The following is a 25,265-nucleotide window of genomic DNA, read 5'->3' on the forward strand; positions in this document are numbered from 1 at the left end:
GTAGCACCTGTCACATCTGTGGTGTTTTATTTGTGTAATGTTTCTTTTTCTCTATTAAAACATAAGCTCCACAAGAGCAAGAATCCCATCTGATTTTGCTTATTGTATAGCAAAGAGAGTGCCTGGCACATCATAGGTACTCAGTAAATACTGTTGAAAGAATACTTACTGTCAGTACTGGGTTCTGTGTGAATTCTGTTCATGGTGGGAGTCTGCATAATTATTCCAGTAGATGTTCATTTTTATAGTCTCTATAACTTTCATGTGTCTATTTGCAAAGATCTGTTATCTCTGCAGAAAGAGATGTCATATAATCTTCCCAAATAACTTTAAAGAAACTGTAGTTTCAGAATTAAAATTATCAAACATGTTTTTGAATCTTTCTTTCCTAGATTAAAATTTTTTAAGTAATGTATATTTGGTTTTAAATTTTAGATGCATGTTTCTATTATGTTAAAGAATAAAATATATTGATAGTTAATGGACTCCAAAATCAGAGGATCTTATTTATTAAGAAGCCACTCTAGAAATAAAGCCCTCCCTCTGCATTAGATATTTTTCAGTCAGTTGTTATGTCTCCATCTATGGTCAAAGAGCTAGGTTCTTTGTAGTTCAAAAGGAAGGATTTAAAAATGGAGAAGAGTAGGGTTAGGGTCGATGACTTAAAAATTATGAAGTTTCCTTGTCAGGACTGTTGTTAAGTCAGGATTGTTGTAAGGCAGCATTGTCCAACAGAAATATAATATGAGACACAAATGCAAGCCATATGTGTAATTTTACATTTTCTAGTAGCCACATTAAAAAGTAAAAAGAAAGGTGACATTTATTTTAATACTATATTGAACACAATATAAATGTAGTCATTTCAGCGTGCACTCAGTATGAAAAAAATACTGAGCTATTCTACATGCTTTTCTTTGTGCTGTGTCTTCCGAGTACAGTACACCTCAGTTCAGACTAGCCACATTGCAGTTGCCCAACAGCCAGCCACATGTGGCTAGCGTATTGGCCAGCACTGTTCCAAGGTTTTATGGGTTTTTTAAGTTAAAAAACATGTTTTTATTTTTTTCTTCTTTAAATTTTATGTTCATGTGCATGCCTTTTTAATTATTTATTTGCAATTTGATTGGCATAATATTGACCTGACTTAAAATTTTAGCCTCTCACGTCTCTCTTTAGGGTCCAGTTATGTTTATGTTGTGCCCATAAAGGAGAACCTGATTAGCAGTATACCCTTCACCACAGTTATGTTTCATTGTCTTTATTTAAACATCTCTGTTCCTTCACTTCAATCAAGAAAGACTAAAGAGCAGATTTGTTTTTTCTTATGCAGCGTAAGTTTTAGAAACCAAATTGTGCGTCCACTCATTTCCATATGTGTCTTCTTAGACGGTTCTTTTAAGAGGACTTGTTCTAAAGATTCACAGAAATTTTTCTCGTAACTTTCAGGGAATCCAAGTCAAGTAGAGTTTCTAGGTATTACAACACTTCAAGGTATACGCTGTACTGCTGAAGTTAAAAGACTACAGGCATCTCTTTGATTCCGAATTACTTGAGTATGGGTAACGTTAAATGTTAAATATAAATATGTATATAAAATCTCCATCCTCTGAACTCTACCTCACCTAAATTCTTTCCATTTAATGTTAAGGTATAATTTGACCCAATTTATGAATAATTTTTTAAATGGATTCTTTGAAATGTATTTCTAGTGAATTTTTTTAAATTTTTAATCAATGTTATTCATGTTTATAATTTAAGGTCATTCCATCAGGCTTATAACAAGAAAACAGTTGTCCTTTGCCCCATCTCCGTCCATCCCCCATTCCTGCTCCCTCACTCTAGTCACTTTCATCTCTTTACTGCTTGTTTGTGGTGTTTGCTTTCACATTGAAAACAATGGGTCTGCATAGCTACGTCTCAGTTTTTCAGTTTTAGATATTAATTTCCACAATAGGAAATCAATGGACAAGTATTTCGTTCTCTTAAACTCCTGTACACCCTCCACAGATATGCTCCTAATACAGTTTTAAAATAACGTTTGCTTCGCTCAGCATTGATCATTATAGCTGGGTAAAGAGAATTCAAATTTGAGCCGTAGCATGCAATGGGATTATATGACCCACATAGTTGTAGTACTTTTTGTTTTTCTAAAGGTAATAACTGGAGTTTTTTGCTGGCATTACTTGACCGTGGACCTAACACTTGTCCTCACTCTCTGACAGAAGCATAAGTTCCCAGACACATCAGATTATGCCTCAATTCCATCTTTTTCTTGGAGATGGAAAGCCTTTCTCATTGGCTCTTTCTTTCTAGTTGTGTCCTGGCCTGCTGCAGCTCCTGTCCTAGATCTTGTTTTCCTTGGTTTCCATCCTAATTTAGTAGAGCACACCTCTCTTACACCTCCTAAAAAATATGAGAAAGACACTGCAAGACCCCACATGTAGAGACATGCCTTGATTCTACCCTCACACTTGTTTACCAGTTAGCTGGAGAAAGAGTTATAGGTTGGAAATCCTTTTTCCTCTGGATTTGGAAAGCATTGCTCTGTTGTCTTTGGCATCAATGTTTCTGTGGAAAAGCCCACTTCTGTCAATAATCTAATCTTGATTCCTTGTCTATGGCATGTTTTTTCCACCCCACTTTGGAAGCCTTTTATTCAGTGTTTTGAAATGTCATGACTCAGCGACTTAACGTGGCTCTTTTTCATGCATTTTGTTGAGTACTCAGGAAGCCCTCTAAGTCTGGAAACCCATGTCCTTTAGTTCTGAGAAATGTCCTTTATTCATTTCTTCGATGATCTCCTCTGTCTTTTCCCTCTTCTCTCTTATAAAACAGATATAGAGCTTCCCTATTGAGCCTTTCATTTTATCTTCTCTCCCTCTTCCTATTTTTCTTCTTTTGAGATTTCCTCAATTTTATCATCTAACCTTCCTTTTAAATTTTTATTTCTGCTATCAAAACCTCAATTTCCTGCAATTCTTATATTCTAGTATTCATTTTTCTAAATCTGTTCTTGTTTCATGACTACAGTAGCTTCCACTAACACTTTATTTTCTTCTTTCCTTGCATTGTTTCTGTTGCTCCAGTTTTTTTTCTTTATGTTTGTTTTTATCATTAACGTTTATCCTCAGATATCTTTAGTATGGTGCTAAAAATTTTAGCTCAGCAGCAGCTGGGTGCGTGGTCAGCAAACTCTGACTGACTGATAGATTTCACTACAAATTAAACTAGTGGGGCCATTTTGTGTGGGTAACTCCCAGCTGTCACTATGTTTGGGGCTGGTCATTTTCACTAAAGTGGGATCCTTCAATTTGCTGCCTAAGAAATATGATCCTGGCTGCCAGCATTCACAGAACCGGCTGGAAGAAAGGAGAATCTCATACAGATTTTCAGTGAGCCCTCCGGTTTGCAGCCCACCTGCACCTCCACTTACAGAGGTCACTTGGGCCCTTGATGCCTGAGCCTCGGGGGCTCTGTGGTGCCCATTAACCTGCTCTGGGCTTCTCCCTCTGCCGTTGTCTACTTTCTAGTTACCACTTGTCTAGCTACTTTCCAACGTTCACATTTTTTTTTTGTTACTCTCACCTTCTCCTCTTTTTGTTCTTGTATGGTTATCCCATCATTGTCGTTTTAATTTTAGTGGGATTTCAGGAGGGAGCAGTAGGGTGTGTGTGTGTGCCATGTTTAGCAGAGTCTCAACACACTCTTTGTTCTTCAGAAATACATCTGTTCCTGAGGTAACAGCTGTATCAGGAACTGAATAACAAAAGAAAACGTGGTGACTCTGCCCTTCCCACATTTACCAAAACTCAAGAAGTCATTTCAGTTGAAGAATAACCCTTATGCTGCTTCTCTTTATTGGCATAAGGTTCCATCCAGAAGTACTTGGTATTTTAATTATAATGTTTCCTTTGGTAACAGATTGGTCTCTTATTTGTAATATGGTGATACAAACTGCAGTTTGTTTTGTTTTGTGGTTTTTTGTTGTTTTGGGGTTTTTTTTTTTAAATAAACATCTCATGTCTTCTAAAATGTTTAAGGGGAGAAGTGTATAATAAAAATAATAGTTTATAAGATGAATAGCCCTTTCAGTTTTTTTAATATAAAAAAATTAATTTGTATTTCAGTTTATCAGTGGTTTTTTACCCCACTCCTTTTCATTCATCATTTTTATGTTGTTTTGTGTCTTTGATAAGTCACTAATTCTATATGATATCTTTGGAGAAATACTTAATAATCTTGATCTGATTATTAATTAGCATTACTCAGCAGCCCATTAGGTAACTTTTTGGTTTTATGTTAAAGGAAAGTTTTAAGGGTTAATATTCAAATTATTTCCTTCTTTCATGAGTGTCACAATTCTACTTAACGGAAGTTTTACTTAGTCCTTTTAGAAACACAAAGAACACTTTTGTAGATGGTTTTATCATCTTAGGTAAATATTTTACTAGGATAAGGAAAAGCATTAAGTGTTTTTAAAAAAAATAGTTTTCATATTGAATTATCCAAACACTTGGGATTTAAACTAGTTGCATAATGGATGGTGGTGGTATTGTAGCCAAGAAAACAAAACTCCCAAATTCAGATTGTCTGGAATCAGGGAAATCAGATAGAAGTGGATTTTAGGCATTTTCTTGTTTGTGCTCATATCTTAAAACCAAGCCTGGGAAGTCTGAAGTGTGTTCCATGCAGTCTAGAAAGTGGGGTGTTTCATGTCTCAAGAATGAAAGCAAAACAGTGAAAGACTTCAGTGCTTTTCGAGACAAGTAAAAGCATGAAGTGCAGCATAGGCAGTGGTGCTTCTCTTTCTGAGTTTAATGCCAGTGAAAGGAAGCAACTGGTTGAGAGAATTTTGTAAAAATCCAGGAAAACTTCGAAGTCAGGATTCAAAAATGTTAAGGAAAGCAGATTCGACGAAAACGAAAGGGCTGAAGAGGAGCTTTTTAAGAAAGAGTCTTTCCTAGGTAGAAGGAAGGCTGAGCTGGGAATTCAGGCTAGAGATGATTTTAAGTGTATGTTAAAATGAGACAACGTATCTAATTCCTATGTATATATGTAGTTATACCCACGAGGCCTTTCAGGCCAGCCTAAACTGGCTTTTCACTTCCACCAGCTGCCAGTACTGTATTGGCCAGGACGGCATTGGGGAGGGGAAGAGGGAAGGCAGGCCACAGGGACCCCGTACTTAGAAAAGAAACCTTGATTCTTTGGCGGTAGAAGAATGTAATCAGGCAGCTCTAAAGTGACTGAGAACATTCTCTCCTAGTGCTTCTCAGGGTTCTGTTTTACCAGCTCTCTGAATCTGTTGAAAATGCGATCAGTTCTGTTTCTTGAGCTAGTTAAGGCTGGGATTTGAAAACCATCAATCTTGAACATTTCCAGGATTAAATTTTCTCTTGGAGCCCAGGAGGCCATTTCTACCTCTGAGAGTTTCTGAGTTGTGACAGAGACGCCATATTTCTCATTTATATGTTATGCAGTGACACGCGATGTTATATTATCTGCCTTGAAGCTCCTGAACTACTTTGCTTTTATTTGACCTTATGTTTATCTGGCCTTCACTTTTACAATATAAGCTTTTATATCTGCTGTGTAAGCTTCTTTAAAATATGCCAAGGTAGAGATTTAATTACACTCTATTTGTCTTTTTAAAAATAAACAGCAATGTATTTTCTATTTCAGGGCATTTGATGTAGAACTGCTTTACATAGCACAGTTCTTTAAGATCCCAATAGCAGAAATTGCTGTCAACTGGACTGAAATTGAAGGTGAGTATATTGTTTACACTACAGCTGATCTTAAGTGGGGGAAGACGTCAGACCATACAGTTGTCCAGTGAAGTCAGCTGGCTTTACTGTCACCCCAGCTCAGCTGTCCTAACTCAGAGGCAGTTTCATAGACAGTAAGCACTGCCTACTAATCCTTGCCACCCTCCTCCAGCTGGCTTACTGCCTTCTGTAAGCCCATAATTCATTCTGTAAATGCCTTCTTCTCTTAAGAAGAAGAAGTCTCTTCTTAGGGTCTTCATTAGGCCTACTGGCTTGCCTAAGCAATTTGATAAAAACTTGTACAGTAGACAGGATCATGGTGATTTCAGGCTAGAAGCAAGGTGAATAGTCTTCAGATAAACTTTATTGTTTGTAATACCAATTTTTTTTTTAGTATTATTTCATTACTCAGTGAGTTTTGAGTACCTACAAACCACTGTGCAAAGCTAAATGAGGAGTTAGTTGTTTTTACTCCAAATGTCCATAATCCATTCACAGCTGATTTTTAACTGGCATCTGTACGTATATCCAAAAATGTAAAGATTTCTAAGATTTAAAATGTGATATCTATCATACTTCCGAATAATTTCTATTCAGAAAAGCTTAGACAGCGCTCACTGTTTAGAATTTAAAATATATTCTATTTTTCTCCTTTGCTTACCTTAGAATGATCCTAAATTAATTCACAGTGTAGGAGCAGTTAACTGGAGACTTTTTAAAGTCACCTCTCCCCCAGGTAAGCATGGCCTCCTCTTGAAAAGTCACTGTTGAAGTAAGCAACTTCACATGTTTAGGGACAGAAAAAGGTTAAGAACCCATCTGGAAATCATACAAGCTACGTAGACCTCTTGGAGTCTTGCTGAATCATATTGAGTTTACAGCAGTTTGACTAATCTCCACAGTAGCAGCCTAGATCAAAGGGGATGGGAAGCAGGTGAAAGGATGCCTCAGACTCGTTAGGATCAGCTCGGTGGATGTGTCTGTGTTGATCTGTGCCCAGCATAGACTCTATGGGAAGCTGAAGTGGGGAAAAGTAAAAATATGTTTCATTTTATATCAGTTGCTCACTTGCATTTCTCAGAGAGTTGAGTGTTAAATCTCGATAACCAGCACTTAGCAGTTTTTCTGTTAATCATCCCCAAACCCTCAGCCATATACGATCGGTGCCTCCCCACTAGAGCAGGGCCATCTGAAATTCTCACGGTTTAGATCCTCCCAAGTTTTATTTCACTTCAAGGTGTTTTGTTTTTGTTGTTTTTAGAGAAACCACTCACTTTGGCTTTGAAGATATTTAAATCTCTTATCCATGATTTAAATTAATTACGGTGGATGTGTTAACTTCATTGTGGTAATCATTTCACAGTGTATACAGCTATCAAATCATCACGTTGTACACTTTAAATACATTTCAATTTTATTTGCCAATTACACCTCAGTAAAGCTTGTGGTGGGGGGGAGGGGTGGGAAGAAAGGAACAGAGAAAGAAGCTAGAGCATTTGGGCTTCAATCTGGAAATTGTCAGTGATCGTCCTGTGGTCTTTACCACTTCCCTCTACCATCCAGCATGCCAGTTACCTGAGATTGGAGGGCAGGGCAGGTCTGCTTCTGACTTACCAAAAAAACAATTCCAAGGGGTAAAATCAAGGAATATAAGCTTTTAAGACATGCTCAAGGAGGCAGATCTCATGCAGTCAACTGCACTTGGCATGTTGCCATTTGACAACCACTGGACAAGAAGATGGCCTATAGCTAAGGTGTATTTATTTTATCTGATTGAGAGCCTTTGGTAGAATTAGAATAAAAGTTGGGTTTTTGTCTTGGCTTTCTTATCTCAGATTATTAATCTGTACTTATGTATAGAGGTGTATCTGATTCTCTGTAGTACATGAGATTGAAAAGCAGTGTGTAAAACATGAAGATTTGCCCCCGAAAATCATTTTTAAATGTACAAAGGAATTGTTTAACAGACATACATATATAATATAAATAATGTAAGTTAAATTAAGGTGACTAGAAGCTCACAAAGGTCGTGACTTCTAAAATACAATTTTAAACTGTTATGTTTCCTGAAAATATATTTATTTTTAAATTGCAGGTTCTAAATTAGTTCCATTTTGGAGCTGGCTACAGATGGGCAAGGACCTACTTCTTATACGACTTCGATATTTGACTGGTGCCTGGAGGCTTGAACAAACCAGGAAAGTGAATTAGGTTATTTGCCATCTTTGGTTGTATTCTTATCCATCAGTGTCACATTATTTCACTTGAAATTAAAATTTTAAATAAAGCTGGAATAAAACTGTTCCATTGTATGCCTTTTGATAATTTTAAAGAATTTACTCCAGCAGTACAAATCTTTATACCTCTTTTGGACACAAAAATTTTTAAGGTGTTTGTAACAAAAGTCAGATTTTCTTTTGCTTTAGCAATTTTATTCATTTAGATTAGTTATCATTATGATTCTGAGAAATACAATTTTTAAACAGAAGACAGAAGCTATTATTCTTACTCTAAAGTGCCTTATTCTCATGAACTTAAATATAAACCACAATCATATAGGTGTTCAGGGATTTAAAAATAAATGTTTAAATATATATAAATTTATCAATATTAAACCCATAAAACTTTTTCATTCTGTAAAAGTCTAGGAAATTATGTTAAAGAAAGGATATAGGCTTGCTCACAAAGGTATCCACTTTCTCATACAGTCTTATTTATCTCCTTCCAAATTTTTCTTACCTCCTGGCAACGCTAACCTCTTGAGTTCATGTTAATAAAAATTGGAAATTCTTTATTAAAAAGAGAAAGTTTTGCGATATTAATAAATGTATTTACTTAATAACATCAGAAGCCTGTGTTTTTGAGAAACTAAAGACTAAAGAATAGCAATTATAAAACAATGAACTCCTAAAAATAAGAATTAGATTGTTTCTGATGTTTTAGAGAAAATAATAATACCTAACATTTACTGAGCGTTGACTGTCTGCCCACCACCGTTCTAAGCACTTAGTATATAATGACTCACCTAACTTTTACAATAGGAGAGGGAACTCAAGGCACAAAGCAGTCACTTGCCCAAGGTCACAGAGGTAGGAAACTGTAGAGTTGTGACCCTAGCCCACATAGTCCGGATCCAGGGCTTACACTCTTTAATGAGTATGCTACTTGAGTTTCTGACAGTATGATAACTGGGGACATGTAAGTAGAAAGTTTCAGAAGCACGTGAAATACAACATTTTAAAGACAAGACTTACGTGGAAAAGTAAATAAGCTAAAGATGACTCCTCTCCAGTAGTTTAAACAACAGTGACGCTGTCACATCTGCACTAAACAAGCGCCTTGAAAACAGAAAGCATTTCTTACTCAAATTAGTATTCCCAGTACAGTGCTTAGCGTAAACACTTAATATCGATCAAGTAAATAAACAAACTTCATTCACTACCAGGTTTTGAGAGCCTTTAAGTCACTTAAATGAACAGAACAAAACAAGGCTTATGCAAGTAGAAATGAGAGAAAACAAATAGTAAAATGACCGTGAGCATTAACAGAATTTAAAGTTACAAGCCTTGAGCCAAAAATAAGATCCTTAATGAAACTATAATAAGACAATAAAATAATTTATTGTTCTTTGTAAGCTAGTGATAAAAATGTATGTTTGAAGCATGAGAGGAATTTTTAGGAAAAGGGTCAATAGTTTCTTATGTAGTTCACCCATGAGCCCTATTAAGAAAGGTTTCTGATATCCTTGATGCCAGTTTATCTTCCTAGGCACAGGTTCACCTAAGCTAACAGCGTAGTACAGACTCGGGGGCACTCTGTAAGAGAAAACGTCGTTTAACTTGTTGACATTATAGAGCCTGCTAACAAAAAGAGGCAAGCAGCCATAGCAAAAGCAAAAATATCAGCTACTATCATTTTACTATGTGCAAGGAACTGTGATAAGAATTTCATGTGCATTACTTAGCTTAATCCGATGAAACAACTCTATCATACAGGTATGACTACCCACATTTCAGAAACGAAGAAATAGTGTTAGACAAGCGATTTGCCCAAGATCACACAAGTAGCCAGTGTCATGCTTCTACTGAAATAAAAGCAGGAAATAGGATCATGGGCCATGATTAAAACTGAGGGTACAATCTCATCACAATCAGACAACATGACCATTTACAGTACTTTCTACCTTCTGACTTGTTCTTATAGAATATGTACACATGGAGTTTATTTGACTCAAGATTATGTCTGGATGATGACATGTTTCTTGACATCTGTAATTCTATGTCTCCATGTAGTTGTGTATTTCCACAATTCACAGTTGATTCTCCAGTTCTGTTTTCCACTTTTTTTATTGTTATAATTTCCTCAAGAGCAGAAACCTTGCCTTTTATTTGTGTGTCTCCATAGCATCCTAAATTGTGATTGTTCAATAAAGGTTTCCCAAATAGTTAGATAATGCCAGCATTACAATTCATTTGTCCAAGAAAAAAATTACATGAATGAGGTTATCCATTTTATCGACAGCTAAATGTCCTGAAGAAGCAGTCTAATGGGTTGCTTTGTTTTTATGCAAACTCAAAGGCACCAAATCTACAAACTAATGATTTTATTATGTCCATCCAATATAGGACTTATTTGGAATTCACTGATTTTGAAGTAAAACTCATTAGTATTTTGATGGTCACAAAAAGCAATACCTTCCCAGATTTGATCCTCTAGACAACTACTGCCCTTCTACAACCAAACACTACAGGAAAGAATGGTGACCTCACACCTGCTGACAAGAGCCCAGGCTGAGTGGGGAGCCAAGATGCACACCCTCACAAGGCTGGAATCAGGTACCTAGACATCCTCACCCGGGCGATGTCAGAGACACCCAGCAGGGAGCAGGACTTTCCTCCCGCAAAGCCAATCCTGAGTCCGCACCAGGGGAAGCTGGCCTTGCACTCCCCTCTGCAGTAACAGCAGCTCCACCCCCTCCCAGGGATGGAGTCAGAGGAGGCACTTCCTCTGGTGGCCTCGAAGTGATGAGGCCACCCCGCTGCGGTGACAATGAAGACCATGTAGTGAGCCAGAACTCCTACCCCTGCCCAAGTATAATAAATAAATAGTCCCCCTTCCTTTGGGTGTCAATGGGGGCCAAGGGGAGAACCTGTACTTACACCTCCCCTGGCAATATAACAAGACGGTGCTCCCCCTTCTCAACCAGAGGAGTGTCAGGTAAAACAAGAGTTGTGAATAAGATCCAGAGTCTCAGAACATAATAAAAAAAAATGTCCAGGTTTCACAAGAAAATCACTCGTTAAAGCAAGAACCAGAAAAACCTCAACTTGAATGAAAAAAGACAATCAAGAGATGCCAACACTGAGATCACAGAGATGTTAGGATTATCTGACAAGGATTTTAAAGCAGCCATGACAAAAATGCTTCCAAGGAATTACAAACATGCTTGAAATTAATGAAAAAAGTAGAAAGCCTCAGCAAAGAAACAGAAAGTCTCAGCAAAGGACAATATCAAGAACCAAATGGAAATTTTATTTATTTATTATTATCCTTAATTTTTTTATTTCGGCCTCGCCATGCAGCATGTGGGATCTTAGTTCCCCGACCAGGGATACAGCCTGTGTCCCCCAGCAGTGGAAGCATGGAGTCTTAACCATTGGACTACCAGGGAAGTCCCCCAAATGGAAATTTTAGAACTGAAAAATACAATCACTAAATAAAAAGCTTGGTGGATAAGCTCAACAGCAGAATGGGGGTGGCAAAGGAAAGAATCAGTAAACTCAAAGATAGCACAATAGAAATTATTCTGATTAAGAGAGAAAAAACAGAAGGAAAAAAAAAAGGCTCAGTGAAACTATAAAAAGATCTAACAGTATCATCAGAGTCCCTGGAAGGGTGGAAAACATCCTTGAAGAAATACTGGCTGAAAACTCCTCAAACTTGGCAAGAGGCATAAATCTACAGAATCAGATTCTGTATAGGATAAACCCAAAGAAATCCATACCAAGACACATCACAATTAAACTTTTGAAAACTAAAAACAGAAAAAATCTTGAAAGCCGCAAAAAAAAAAAAAAAAAACCTGACACCTTACCTATAGTGAGGAAACAATCAGAATGACTGAATTTACCATCAGAAACTATGCCAGTCAGAAGGATGTGGCACAATATTTTTTAAATACTAAACGTAAGAAACTGTCAACACAGAATCTCATACTCAGCAAAAAACAAATCTTCAAGTATGAAGGGGAAATAAAGACAACCTCAGATGAAGGAAAGCTTAGAGAACTGGACACCCACAGACCTACCCTAAAACGATGGCTAAATAAAATTCTCTAAACAGAAAGAAAACATCAAAAGGAAACTTGGGACGTTAGGAAGGAAGAAAATACATGGTAAGCAGAATATTGACAAATACAAAAGACTTTATCTTCAAGAGTTTTATATTATGTTTGATGGTGGAAGCAAATACTAAAACAGTCTGATGTGGTTCTAAATATATGTAGTGGAATATATAAGACAATTTATTACAAATGAGGGAGGGAAAAGGGGCAAAAACAGAGGTAACAGGCCTTGCAATCCCCTAGGCAATCTTCTGACATCGCAGTTGGGGAGCTGTGACCCACAGTTGGAGAATCAATAAGCTAAGTATGCAACTAGTGCCCAATCTGTCTTTTTTAAGATAAAAGAAGTATTAGCAGGATCTGCCCAAAGCAAGCCCTATTCAGAAGGTGACAGATTCTCATACTAAAGTAGGTGGGGTAAGAGTTTGACCCATTAATGTTTCCAACTATGATTACTTTTCTCTTTCCACAGCCCAATTATTTAAAGAGAAATAAATTGAGATTTTAAAATTTAAAATCCTCAGTTTAATCAAGTCCCACAGTTTTTTGAATTTCTCGAATACCTGTACACTCACCATTTCTGATGATCAATCAGTGCATGACAGCTGAGTTTTACCTGCAATTTTATCACACTTTTCAAAAATAATCATTTCAGAAAAAAACACTTCCAACAAAAATAGAACCTTATTTGTATTTCTTTTCTTTTTTCTTAAATTTTTTTAACATCTTTATTGGAGTATAATTGCGTTACGGTGGTGTGTTCGTTTCTGCTTTATCACAGAGGAATCAGCTATATGTATACATATACCCCCATATCCCCTCCCTCTTGTGTCTCCCTCCCACCCTCCCTATCCCACCCCTCTAGGTGGTCACAAAGCACCAAGCTGATCTCCCTGTGCTATGCGGCTGCTTCCCACTAGCTATCTACCTTACATTTGGAGGTGTATATATGTCCATGCCACTCTCTCACTTCGTCCGAGCTTACCCTTCCCCCTCGCCATGTCCTCAAATCCATTCTCTACGTCTGCATCTTTATTCCTGTCCTGCCCCTAGGTAGAACCTTATTTATATTTCTTATAGGAAATATATGTTAGAAATTTAAATTTCAGACTTCCCTGGTGGTCCAGTGGCTAAGACTCTGTGAGTCCACTGCAGGGGGCACGGGTTCAATCCCTGGTAGGAGAAGATCCTGCATGCTGTGCGGCGCAGCCAAAAAATAATATATATATATGTGTGTGTGTGTGTGTGTGTGTGTGTGTGTGGTACGCAGGCCTCTCACTGCCGTGGCCTCTCCCGTTGCGGAGCACAGGCTCCGGACACGCAGGCTTAGCGGCCACGGTTCACAGGCCCAGCCGCTCCGCGGCATGTGGGATCTTCCCGGACCGGGGCACGAACATGTGTCCCCTGCATCGGCAGGCGGACTCTCAACCACTGCGCCACCAGGGAAGCCCTAAAAAATATTTTTAAAAAAAGAAGTTTACATTTCATTAAAAATGTGGTTTCTTGGACATCATTCTTCCCTCTGAATAGGCAACTGATGTGGAAGGATACTGTTTGGGTGAGTCAGGAGACTTTTTTCCAGTGATGAAAGCTGCGTGCATCTCAGTTTTCTTATCTATAAAACAGTAATACAGAGATAACACATGAGCTGCTGAATGAAATGAAATATACAAGCCTAAGCTTTAAAAACAAGAATTTTATGAAAATGTAAGATAACACATATGCTTATATCAGGGAGAATATTTTATATTTGGTAAATGCAGAATATTATCTTTTATTGGTTTACAACCTACCTTATTCTAAAGGTAACTATTCTAAAAGACTATTTCTCCACCCAAACTTCTCTCTTAAATAGGAGAGCAAAAAGTAATGGATTAAACTAACATACCATTGTAAAGCAATTATACTCCAATAAAGATGTTAAAAAAAAAAGTAATGGATTGGCTTTCTTCTATGCTTAACTATTTTCAATAGAGGCCTTAAAGCAGATCTAAGGCTCACTAAACAATATGTGATAATGATACAAGCACATCATGAAGACTCTTTATGAATCTTAAGATTCTGTATGAACATGAAACATTTGTACAGAAAATGCTTTTAGAGATGTTCTTTTATTCTCATTTAAAGTGTTCTGAATATTTCTTTAATTTCTCCTAGAATTCATTCTTTCAGAAGTCATCTATAAATTAAAGAGCAATGTGTGGATGAAAGAGTATAAAGTTTATTAAGCCCTTATAAAATAATGCCACAGAGAATGGCAAAAAGTCAACATACTGATCGCTAACAAATACCAGGGAGAAACTTGCATCTTCCTGCCAGGCAGCTAGTAGGCAGGGATCTTGGACTTCCAGCTTCTAGAACTGTGAGAAATAAATTTCTGTTGGTTAAGACACCCAGTCTATGGTATCTTGTTGCAGATACCTGAACTAAGACACCCATTCTTAGTAGTAAAGCTCAACCATAATTCTGTGATACCTTAGGATGTTGCCTTTTATCCCAGAATGTATTGCAAAGTTCCCATATCAAAATTAAACTTATCTTCATCTTAAAAACAAATTTCTGCTATTCAAAAGGAATGGGAACCCATTCAGTCCTGTGGGGATCAGATACCACAAAGTCAAGTACCCCCTACAACCCACAAAAATTATATTGAAATAAGTGGATAAAATTTAAATTAAAAAGTCATTATAACTGGGTTAGGGTTTGTGTTACATATACCATCAAATAATTAAATCCCACATGAAAATAAGAATAAACCTTAAACTTACCCTTACTGTTAAGGTAAGTTTTGTGGACCATACGACTCTCCAGGTCCTTTAACGTGTCTCCCGCTTCCCCAGAATGACTATGAATCACCCCTAACTTCACCCCACCTCAAAACACACACACAAACACACACACACACACACACACACACACACACACTTCTAGTTTTTCAAAAAGAAGACCAGAGGCAGGTGTTGCTTTCTCCTGCACTGCTAAGCCCTTGGCACACCAAAAGCCTGGTACGAATCCAAGCCCAGGATCCGTTACTCTATTCTCTTCCTCTATTCCTAATACACCTCCATACATTTAACAAGTATTTGATGAGCACTTACTATATGCCAGGCCCTTTTTAGGTGTTGGGAATAAACAAGAACAAAATCAGACACACTCCCCATTCTTTTAGATATTACAGATAATTAAAGGAGACAGACGGTAATCAAGTAATTAAATATAAGTCAATTTGGAACAATGGTGTTGGTTATGAATGAGAAATACATGGTCCTACAAGATAATAAACCAGAGAGTCTAACCATATCAAAGATGCCCAAGAAGGCTTCTCTGAGATGTGACACTTGAGCTGAGATCTGTAAGTAGGTGTTAATGAGACAAGGAGGGGAAGGAAAAGCCCAATACAATGGAGCCCAAGGGAAATGTGAATTGGGAGTTAACAATGGTTGAATAATTCCTGCCATTTAATTAAGTAGAATGTTTTCTTCTCTCTTCCTTTTATGTGTTGCATTCATTCATTTATATTTATTTATTTATTTTTGACTGTGTTGGGTCTTTGTTGCTGCGCACAGGCTTTCTCTAGTCATGGCGAAGTGGGCTACTCTTCATTGTGGTGTGCGGGCTTCTCACTGCGGTGGCTTCTCTTGTCGTGGAGCACAGGATCTAGGCACGCGGGCTCAGTAGTCATGGCTCGTGGGCTCTAGAGTGCAGGCTCCGTAGTTGTGGCACACAGGCTTTGTTGCTCCGCAGCATGTAGGATCTTCCCAGACCAGGGCTCGAACCCGTGTCCCCTGCCTTCGCAGGCAGATTCTTAACCACTGCGCCACCAGGGAAGTCTATATTCATTCACTTATTCATTTAATTTGTTAAAAAACTGTGGGTTTCTTAAAAGTAGTAGAGGCATCAAAGAATGAGGATCAAACATGACAGCAGAAGTATAGGCAACAAACGTAAAAACAGACAAATGGGATTACATCAAACTTTAAAACTTCTGGGCATCAAAGGAAACAATCAACAGAGTATAAAGGCAACATACAGAATGGGAGAAAATACTTGCAAATCACATATCTGATAAGGGGTTAATATCCATAATATATAAGGAGCTCCTACAACTCAACAACAAAACCAAATAATCAGATTTTTTAAATGGGCAAAGGACTTGAATAAAAAATTCTCCAAAGAAGATACACAAATGGCCAACAAGTATATGAAAAGATGTTCAACATCACTAATAGTAAGAGCAATGCAAACCAAAACCACAATGAGATGTCAACTCACACCCATTAGGATGGTCACTATCAAAAGAACAGAAAGTAAAAAGGGTTGGTGAGGATGCAGAGAAATTGGAACCCTTGTGCACTTAACATTCTGGTGGGAATGTAAAATAATGCAGCCATATGGAAAACAATATTGAGGTTCTTTACCAACTTGAAAATAGAACTGCCATGTGATCTATCAGTCCCACTGTTGGGTATATATCCAAAATAATTCAAAGCAGGATCTCAAAAAGATAGTTGCACACTCATGTTCACTACAGCATTATTCACAAAAACCAAGAGGTAGAAGCAAACCAAAGGTCCACTGACTGATGAATGGATTAAAAAAAAAATGTGGCCTATACGTACAATGGCAAATTATAAAGCCTTAATAAAGAGGGAAATCCTGCCACATGCTACAACATAGATGAACCTAGAGGACGTTACGCTACGTGAAATAAGCCAGTCCCAGAAAGAGAAGCACAGTATGACACCATGCATATGAAGTTTCTAAAAGAGTCAAAATCCGGGGCTTCCCTGGTGGCGCAGTGGTTGAGAATCTGCCTGCTGATGCAGGGGACACGGGTTCAAGCCCTGGTCTGGGAAGATCCCACATGCCGCGGAGCAACTGGGCCGGTGAGCCACAACTACTGAGCCTGCGTGTCCGGAGCCTGTGCTCTGCAGCAAGAGAGGCTGTGATAGTGAGAGGCCCGCGCACCGTGATGAGGAGTGGCCCCCGCTTGCCACAACTAGAGAAAGCCCTCGCGCAGAAATGAAGACCCAACTCAGCCCAAAAATAAGTAAATAAATAAATTTAAAAGAGTCAAAATCCTAGAAACATGAAGTAGAAAAGTGGTTGCCAAGAGCTGTGGAGAAGGAGGCGGGGGAATTACTTTTTAATGGATATGGAATTTCAGTTTTCTAAAGTGAAAAAGTTGTAGACATCTGCTGTATAACAATGTGAATATACTTAACACTTCTGAACTGGACACTTTAAAATGATTAAGATGATTAAAAAAAAAAAGTCAGGGACTTCCCTGGTGGTGCAGTGGTTAAGAATCCGCCTGCCAATGCAGGGGACACAGGTTCCATCCCTGGTCCAGGAAGATCGCACATGCCGCGGAGCAACTACGCCCATGCGCCACAACTACTGAAGCCCGCGCACCTTAAGCCTGTGCTCCGCAACGAGAGAAGCCCCCGCTCACTACAACTAGAGAAAGCCCGAACGCAGCAACGAAGACCCAACGCAGCCAAAAATAAATACAATTAAAAAAAGAAAGTCAGTCTCACCTAGTCCCTAAATAGCATGCTACCAAGCACCAATTTGAATGAATTCCAATATTAACATAAATTCAATTAAAATAATAAAGCTGTATCTCAAAACTTTTTAAAAATGAGGATCAAGAAAACTCACTGAATTACTGAAGTGTCATTGTTGACCTCTAAGAATGTTGGAACAGCACTGAAATCAAATAGTTTGACAATTCTCTACAAAAACTGAGATTTTCATACTCAAAACCTCATGGAATTCAGCACATTCTAGGCATTCTCGGCTGTCATTAAGATCGTGCAAGTTGTGTCTGCATCCAAGTGTCTGGCCAAGGTGGCTGGATGAAATCCAGGCTGCACTCTGACTCAAAGCCAGCACCCACAGGGCTGCATCCACCGAGGTGGGCGGGCGCACCGTGTGGTTCTTTGGCTATCTGGCTGGTAGGCATTCATACTCATTTCTCAAGGTGTAGCTGAATTTCACCTCTGTGGGGACCTCCCTGACACCTTCCATGTCCGTGGCCCTAAGCAACACATGAAGTTGTATGACAATCATCGGCATGTGGGTCTCTCTAGTGAGACTGAGTTTACTGAGGGCCTCTGTTCTGTGTCCATATGGTTAGTCCAGGCACCTGGTACTCAGGAAAGTGTTCATTGATGGTTATGGAGTTAAGATGGCTCTTGAAGGAAAATTCAAGGGGGAGGCAGGAAAAGTGGAGAGCTACAGATGAAATGTAGGAAGGAGACTGGAAGTGGGAGAGGTGTACAGGCAGCAACTCCAATGGCTCTGAGTGGAACCATTATAATGCTGGATCAAACATAAGGTACAACAGATGTACAAAGCAGGATCTTTGCATCGATGGACTACTGAAGACTTTCTCACAACCTTGTTCTATGTTGGGCACATGACAAGTGAAAAGAACCAACCTTCTCATGGGTAAGGAGGCTGCCCTTCCTACCACCTCTTTATGGGCTGCAGGAGCCCATGTTCAGCCAAGTTCTTGTAATTCAGAAAATTCAGCTTCGTTTTGCCATGGTTTTCAGGTCTTAAACCAAAATTTTACTGGTGTTTCTACCAAATCACAACCTGTGACTGAGTCTCAGCTCTCACATCATTCCCATTATGTACTTTTTTGGTGGAAGTTCTAACAAGCAATAAAACTGCAGCCGATCAAGAAATCAAGAGGGAAAAATAAAGCAAAGAGTCTGGATTTCCTATTCCAAGGATATTCAGCTTCTGAAAAATGGAGTGTCAGCTCTGAGCCTTCCTTCCCAGAGTGGGTATTTTCTCCTTGGAACTCAGATCTTACTGTTCCTGGGTATAAAGGATTAACCTGCTATACTAGGTTTGAGGGATAAGTGATAGGCATTGTATAAGTGACAGGCTAACTTCTCGATGCCAAAATTTCATGGTATGTAAATGAGAATGTACAGAAAAAGAAGACTACACACAAAGAATCTGCAAATCCAAGTCCTGCCAAGAGCCCAGAGAATTCTGTGAACTTAAAAAGACTGTGGCAGAAGCACCAGCCAGTACTGCAGAGGTTATAATTTCTTGCTCTGCGTTGTGTCCTCTGCATTGTCTAATGCACGTAAGCAAAGGAAACAGATAGTGGCTGGGCCATTTCTTTTCTTAATAACATTAATAAAAAGAAAAAGTAAGCCACATATAATCAATTGTGTGACCTCATTAGTTTACCTGCAATAAAGTGCCCAGGAAGTGCAACCTGTAGTTCTTAGCAGTCCAGAGGTTTCCTGGAGTTTCACACCCAGAACAATCTCCAACTTAACACCTAGCCTGGAGCAGAGGAAAATGGGCCAGGTGTAGAAAGATGATTTAAATTCTACTATAAATGCTGTTTTACACAAGGTCACTGCTCAACTGACAACACTATGATAATGCAAACATGGCATCTGCTACAGGAAGAAACCTCAGTGCTTTGAGAAGGAGAAAAAGCAGTTAAATTCATGGCTTTGCATTTCAGGGGTATCAGGACCTTCTGGAGGACTCATTTTTCTACACACAAGAGCAAGCTGAATACTGTCCCGTGCGGCTTTCTTCTACTTTCATCTCTACAGTAAATGCCTTTTCTATGAAGAGCTGCTGGCTGATGGGGAATCAGAGGCCATCAGTATGTTGGTGGCATTTCCTAAACAAATTCTGAGCTAGTTGGAGGAGTCCACAGTGACCTCCAAAGGCAGGCTATCCAGGGGGGGAGCCAGGCCATGAGCAAGGAAGGCTGTCCATTAACGTTGTTCACGGCCCATAAGGTTGTACCTTTATTAGATTAGACAAGAGTATATATTATATATGCTAGGCTGTTAAGCAAATAAATACGGGTAAGGAAATGACAACCCACACAATTATATGGCTTGTTTTAACCACCACTCACCACTCAGAGTGAGTAGCTTTTCTTCTGCTTATGCCAGGGCAAACCAGCTACTCTGGCGCTGTCGGTGGGAGTAATGACCCCCTTTACTCTGCAAAGCAAGTAAGAAACAAACAGCAAATAACAGCAACCCTCAGGGGCCAGAGACACGTCAGAAAGAGTCACTCGGGGGCGGGGGGGGGGAGTCCAAACCGATTTGTTGGCCCCGTATCTCTAGTTCTGGTAACGGCCCTCCGGCCTTGGGCTCCAGGTGGAGGCAGGAAGTCTCAGCGTAGCGGGGAAGAGACGCTAGCTGCCCCGGGCTAGAGGGAGCCTCGCCGCCGAGGGAGCTTGATCGCGGACCGAGTGGAGTCCAGGGTCTCGCGGGAGGACGCAGACGCAGCCCGGGGCTGGGAGCTCCCTCGCGCGGGCCTCGACGAGGCGCCCCCGCCGCGGGTTTTCGCGCACGTGGCTGCGGGCCGTGCTGCACTCCCCCTCCTCTTGGGCTCCCGGAGCGGCCCGGGCGCTCGGCGGCGGCGGCGTGCGGCGAGCGGCGAGAGGCGGGCGGCGGGCGGGCCTGCGAGCAGGGCTTCTGGCGGCTTTCCAGGTCGGCGCACTAATACGGGCGATGAGGCTTCACGGCTCCAGTCTGACTGACGCCGACTGGGGCCGCCGCTGCCGCCGCCGCTGCGGCCGCTGTCTCGGTCCCCGCCGCCGCCGCCGCCGCCGCCGCCGCCGCCGGGCCCTGCCGGCGCTGGACGCGTTCAGCCAGGCGGTGAGTGCGCGGCTTTCGGAGCGGGCGGCCGGGGCACTCACCGCGGGGGAGGGACGCGGCCGGACCTGGGTGGGGGGGGGGGGTAGGGATGAGCGGCACCGCGGGGAACAGGTAAGAGCTGCCCTCCCCGGCGCGCGCTGGGCGTGTGCGTGTGTGGACGCGGGTGCGGCGAAGTTTTTCTTCCACAGGGAAGTCTTGGAGGCTCTTTGGTGTGTGGCTTGGCTCTTTGTACTCTCCATCCCTGTATTTCTTGGTGGGGCCTGTTTGGGGTGGGTCGGGGTGGGCGAGAGGCCGGAGGGGGCAGCTCCCGGGAGACGGCCGCGCGCCTTCCTCTCGGCTGCGGCCGCGGGAGCCACCGGCACCTGGGACCTGTCAGAGGATGCTTGGCCCGCGGCGAGGGGCAGGGATGGGCGCTCGCCGTCAGCCCCCAGGCTGGGTACCGCGAGGGGCCGAGCACCGAGGACAGGCGCCGTGGAGACCCCGATTTGCCGCTGAGTAACTGTTTGCTGTGGCCGGAGGGGGAGGACAGTGGAGAAATCGGGGTGCGGGGTAGTATATGTGACTCCGCTGGCCTCCCAGGCCTTGTATCTCGTAGGGTTTTTTTACTCTGCTTACCTTTGAGACACGCGAAGTGAGCAAAAAGAAAAGTTAGGAATGTTGTTCAAGTGTCTCTGCGCTAGCGCTTGGATTGTGTTGGGAGCTGGGGCGTTTGTCTTTTCCTTCGCCTGCTGTTCGGTGCCAACTCTCCGCGGAGGGGAGGGGGGCGAGGTGGGGAACAGATACAGGAGACTTACTGACGCCAGCATTGTGATCGGAAGGAGCAGCGAGCGTGGGGCGGCGGCGGGGGGACGGGACACATTTTTATGGATGGCTAATCGCTGACAAGTCTTCCCGGTACTATGCCTTCCTCCTCCCACTCTTGACAGTGGAAATTTGAAATGATAGTTTAGAAATACTCCGTTGACTTGTTTCTGGGCTGGAACTGGTACGCGTGAGAAATATCGTACAAATGATGTAAATCGACTTTGGGAATAAAATTGCACGTAAATCCTTTGCCCAGTAATTCACAGTCGGATACACACCCACAGGACACTGTGGATTGCTTTTAATGGATCCAATTTACAAGTACCGTTTCAGTGGCTTGCCAGATTTCTCGGATAATCTTTTGGAAGCGTTGTTGAACAGGAATAATAGAGAATAGCTGTAAAGTCATAAGGCATTTAATAATCAGTGTCAGGGAATACCAATGGATGTTTACATTTTAGAAATAGTGGTCTATATTTAAAAAGGAAGTAAAAATAAAATCCAAACACATTCTCCTAACTCTAAATAGACAGTTCAATAAGTAAGTATCCCTATATTTGTAGGAAAACATGAGCAGGATTTTGGACCGCTCTCAAGTTTGTGGTTATCCAAGAAGGATACTGCAGATAAGAAAATGATGTAATCATTTATAAATAAGGAGCATTTAAAATATATTATGATAGAAGCTTCAAATAATATATCAGAAAAATAACTTTTAGTGGCAATGATCGCCTTCATTGATGGCAAGACTGCTGTCTTTAGCAGACAGCCTTCAGCTTGTTAATCTATTCTGACACAACCAACTCCCGTTTTTATGCTTCACTGGCTATCTTTGCCAAAGCTGTTTTTTGCTTGAACTCTGTGGTTTCAAGCTATGTTTAAGAGAATGCCAACGTATTCTTGATCTGAGCAAATTCATTTTTATCACTACAGTGTTTGCTAAAAGTCAAAGACATAAACAAATCTTAGGTTAAACCTCAAAGTACTTTGCCCTTCTCACATCTTTGTCATCAGTCTTATAAAGTCAGCATGAGCTATTTGACTTTTCTCCTTTTAAAATCTTTTTCCTTTTCTTATATATCCCCAGTTAATGAGTAATCAGAAAATATTCACAGACGTCAACTACTATATCTCTGATTGCCCAAGACCATGGAATGAGAAAGAGGAGGGGTTTTTGTTGTTAATGAAACATTGCTAAGGATTCTAGAAGTAATAAACAACTGGTAAATTTGTTTATCCTTTCTAATCATGTGGTCAGTTGGAGGAGAAAAAAAAAATCTGTCAAGAAATTATTTCATAAAGATTAAAATATTCAATTTCAATTTTACAAATAGTTTAATTCTTTTTAATGAGAGCTCAATTTCCTTTGCCACATTTGGAGAGTTGGTGTTTAATAAGTGGTCACTATAGCACTTAGACAACTAACTAGTTTATGTCTGACATTCCCTCTGCAATAAATAAAACAGCAATTTCATCATGTTTGGCTTTAATATGTTGGAAATAATATTTGTCCACAAAATATACTCTGACACAAGGCAAGCTAAAAGTTATGAAAATGAAGAAGTTTGTTTTTTTAATTCGCAAAACATACTACCTTGAATTTTAAAGTTCTAATGAAGCTTAGTGCAGATTTTCTGCTCATCACTTCTAACATTTAATGAGGAATTCAGAAACAGGGAATAGTCCAGAATAAAACAGTAAATGTAGCAGTACATTGAAAGCATGAATCTCTTCAAATAGTTGTAATTCTAGGCTGTTGGATTTATATTTCCTTGGTTACTGTTGCCAGTGAGTTGAAAAGTTATTCTGAAGGGGGAAAAAGAAAAAGCAAACAGTAAATTTGTAAGTAGTTATAACAGTATGAGCACCTTAGAATATTTTCTTTTCTGTTAACCTAGTAAATGTTCATGTCATGAGTAGGGGCATAACAAAAAATAAACAAATACCCCTTGGCCATAAACTAACATTTTCAAATAAATATTCTGATAAATGATGTCTCTTAAGAAACGTGAGCTAACTAAAGTTAAGATTTTAAGATGTTTGTTAACGTTAGAAGCCATCAGACCCGTGGAAGTTGGACGTTCTTCTTGCCAGTGGACCTCGGCTTGACACTTCCTACCCCAAACCATTCTGAACACCACCCACTACTCTCTTTTTGCATCAGCCTTGAGCTGACCCTAGACCACGTTTCCAGGCTTATCTTCCCACCCCTTCCATATTTTATGCTGCAATTAAAATAAAGAATTGTGATTTTCCCTGCATACCCTGGCTTTCCTCTCCTCTGCATGTTTCCTCATGCTAAGGCCTAGAATGCCTTCCCCTGCTTCCCGACCTCTCACCAAATCCACAGACCTATCAGCATCTTCCTCATCTTTAATGACCCTGTCCAGGTGTGTCCTCCTCTGATGCCCCTGGTCTCAGGTGTGTCCTCCTTTGAGCACCTGTGGCTCTTGACATTTTGCACTCTTGCCCATCTTGTCTGCTATTGAATTACTCATATACTAATTTGTTTCTTCTCCTCAGACAATCCTTTCAAGATCTGTGAAGGAACAGACTGTGTTTTTATCTATCGTTTGCATTCCCTTCTTGCCCACCACAGTGCCCTGCCTAGTGCTCAGTCAATAAATATTAATTAATTGACACGTCTTTCACTGAACCCATGGTCTCGTCTGGAATAAAATCTGCAAAGGAGTTTCCCCTAAACGATAGGTCTTAACGGTCCATCTTTCAAGAAGCCAGCGTTGAACTTGAGCTGAGGACGTGTTAAGAGGCTGTGGAGAATAAGCCCTCACCCCAGCCCAGCTGAGCCTCTTTCTCCTGAATATTGTGGCTGAGCATTACAGTCAGGAAAGCTTATATGATACTCTTATTGCATTAGCAATTTTCCATATCAGATTCACTAAATACACAATGGAAACCCTTTAGCAAAAAAAAAAAAAAAAAAGACCAGATTTTTAATGTGATATGGCTACCACAATGAAACTCTAATTCGATTCCACAGAAAATTGCTAACACGATATGCTGACCCCCTTTCCCCCAGCAATAGCCACAGAAAAATTGATACTGTTTTTATTGTACATGTTTCAAACTGTGCTCACCAAAGAAAAAGCCGACTGCTGCTGAGATGAGCTTCTGCTCTGGTCAGACTGGATGTATAAAGAATCTTGTTATCAGTCTTGTCAGAGAGCTGAATCTCCCTTCTGTGCCTTGTTCATTACATTACCAAACCATACTAACTCCCATGGTAACGTGCATCGTATTCTGTTCAGTGGTTCAGAGTGAATAGAGTTAATATAATGTAAAAAATATAATTTGTATATAAATATCATGCCTATATAATATAGTCCATTATACAGTTTTAGTTGGGAAATCTAATCAACTCAAACCAGTTTTTTAAGAACCAGAGAGACTATGACATAAAATTTAAATGCAAAACTTAAAATGAAAATGCATAAATAGAGACAAATTATAAATGTGTGTATACAAAGCTGTAGCACTTCAGAAGTCCTAAACACTGATGAAATGTTGGTTCTCCCCTTTCATTCCCTAAACCGTATTTAATTCAAAGATGAAAATTTAACCCATGAAATCAGTGTAAAGGAGTCCTACAAAGTTCTGATTTTTCCAAAAGGGCAGTTTTGATTTTCTTTTTCAGGGGGAAATACTAAATATCAAAGTCCCTCT

The 25,265-nt window shown here is 40.1% G+C and overlaps 1 protein-coding gene across 3 annotated transcripts in view; it reads left to right on the forward strand.

The window, feature by feature from the left end:
• The window catches only part of ALG5 (ALG5 dolichyl-phosphate beta-glucosyltransferase), a 33,352-nt gene extending 25,278 nt beyond the window's left edge, over window positions 1-8,074 (forward strand). For 2 of the 3 annotated variants that reach the window (XM_029210342.1, XM_029210343.1), the window contains 2 exons: window positions 5,686-5,771; window positions 7,867-8,074. In XM_029210342.1, coding sequence (XP_029066175.1) covers window positions 5,686-5,771; window positions 7,867-7,982 — 202 coding nt within the window. In that variant the 3' untranslated portion in view covers window positions 7,983-8,074. Of the gene's footprint in view, window positions 1-5,685; window positions 5,772-6,437; window positions 6,508-7,866 lie in introns of all 3 variants that reach the window. The other variant, XR_003791748.1, reaches the window with a different exon arrangement.
• The last annotated feature ends 17,191 nt before the right edge of the window (window positions 8,075-25,265 follow it).

Source organism: Monodon monoceros, unplaced genomic scaffold (assembly GCF_005190385.1).
Source record: "Monodon monoceros isolate NGI ecotype Baffin Bay Population unplaced genomic scaffold, NGI_Narwhal_1 Super_Scaffold_8, whole genome shotgun sequence".
In the NCBI taxonomy this organism is placed as follows: domain Eukaryota; kingdom Metazoa; phylum Chordata; class Mammalia; order Artiodactyla; family Monodontidae; genus Monodon; species Monodon monoceros.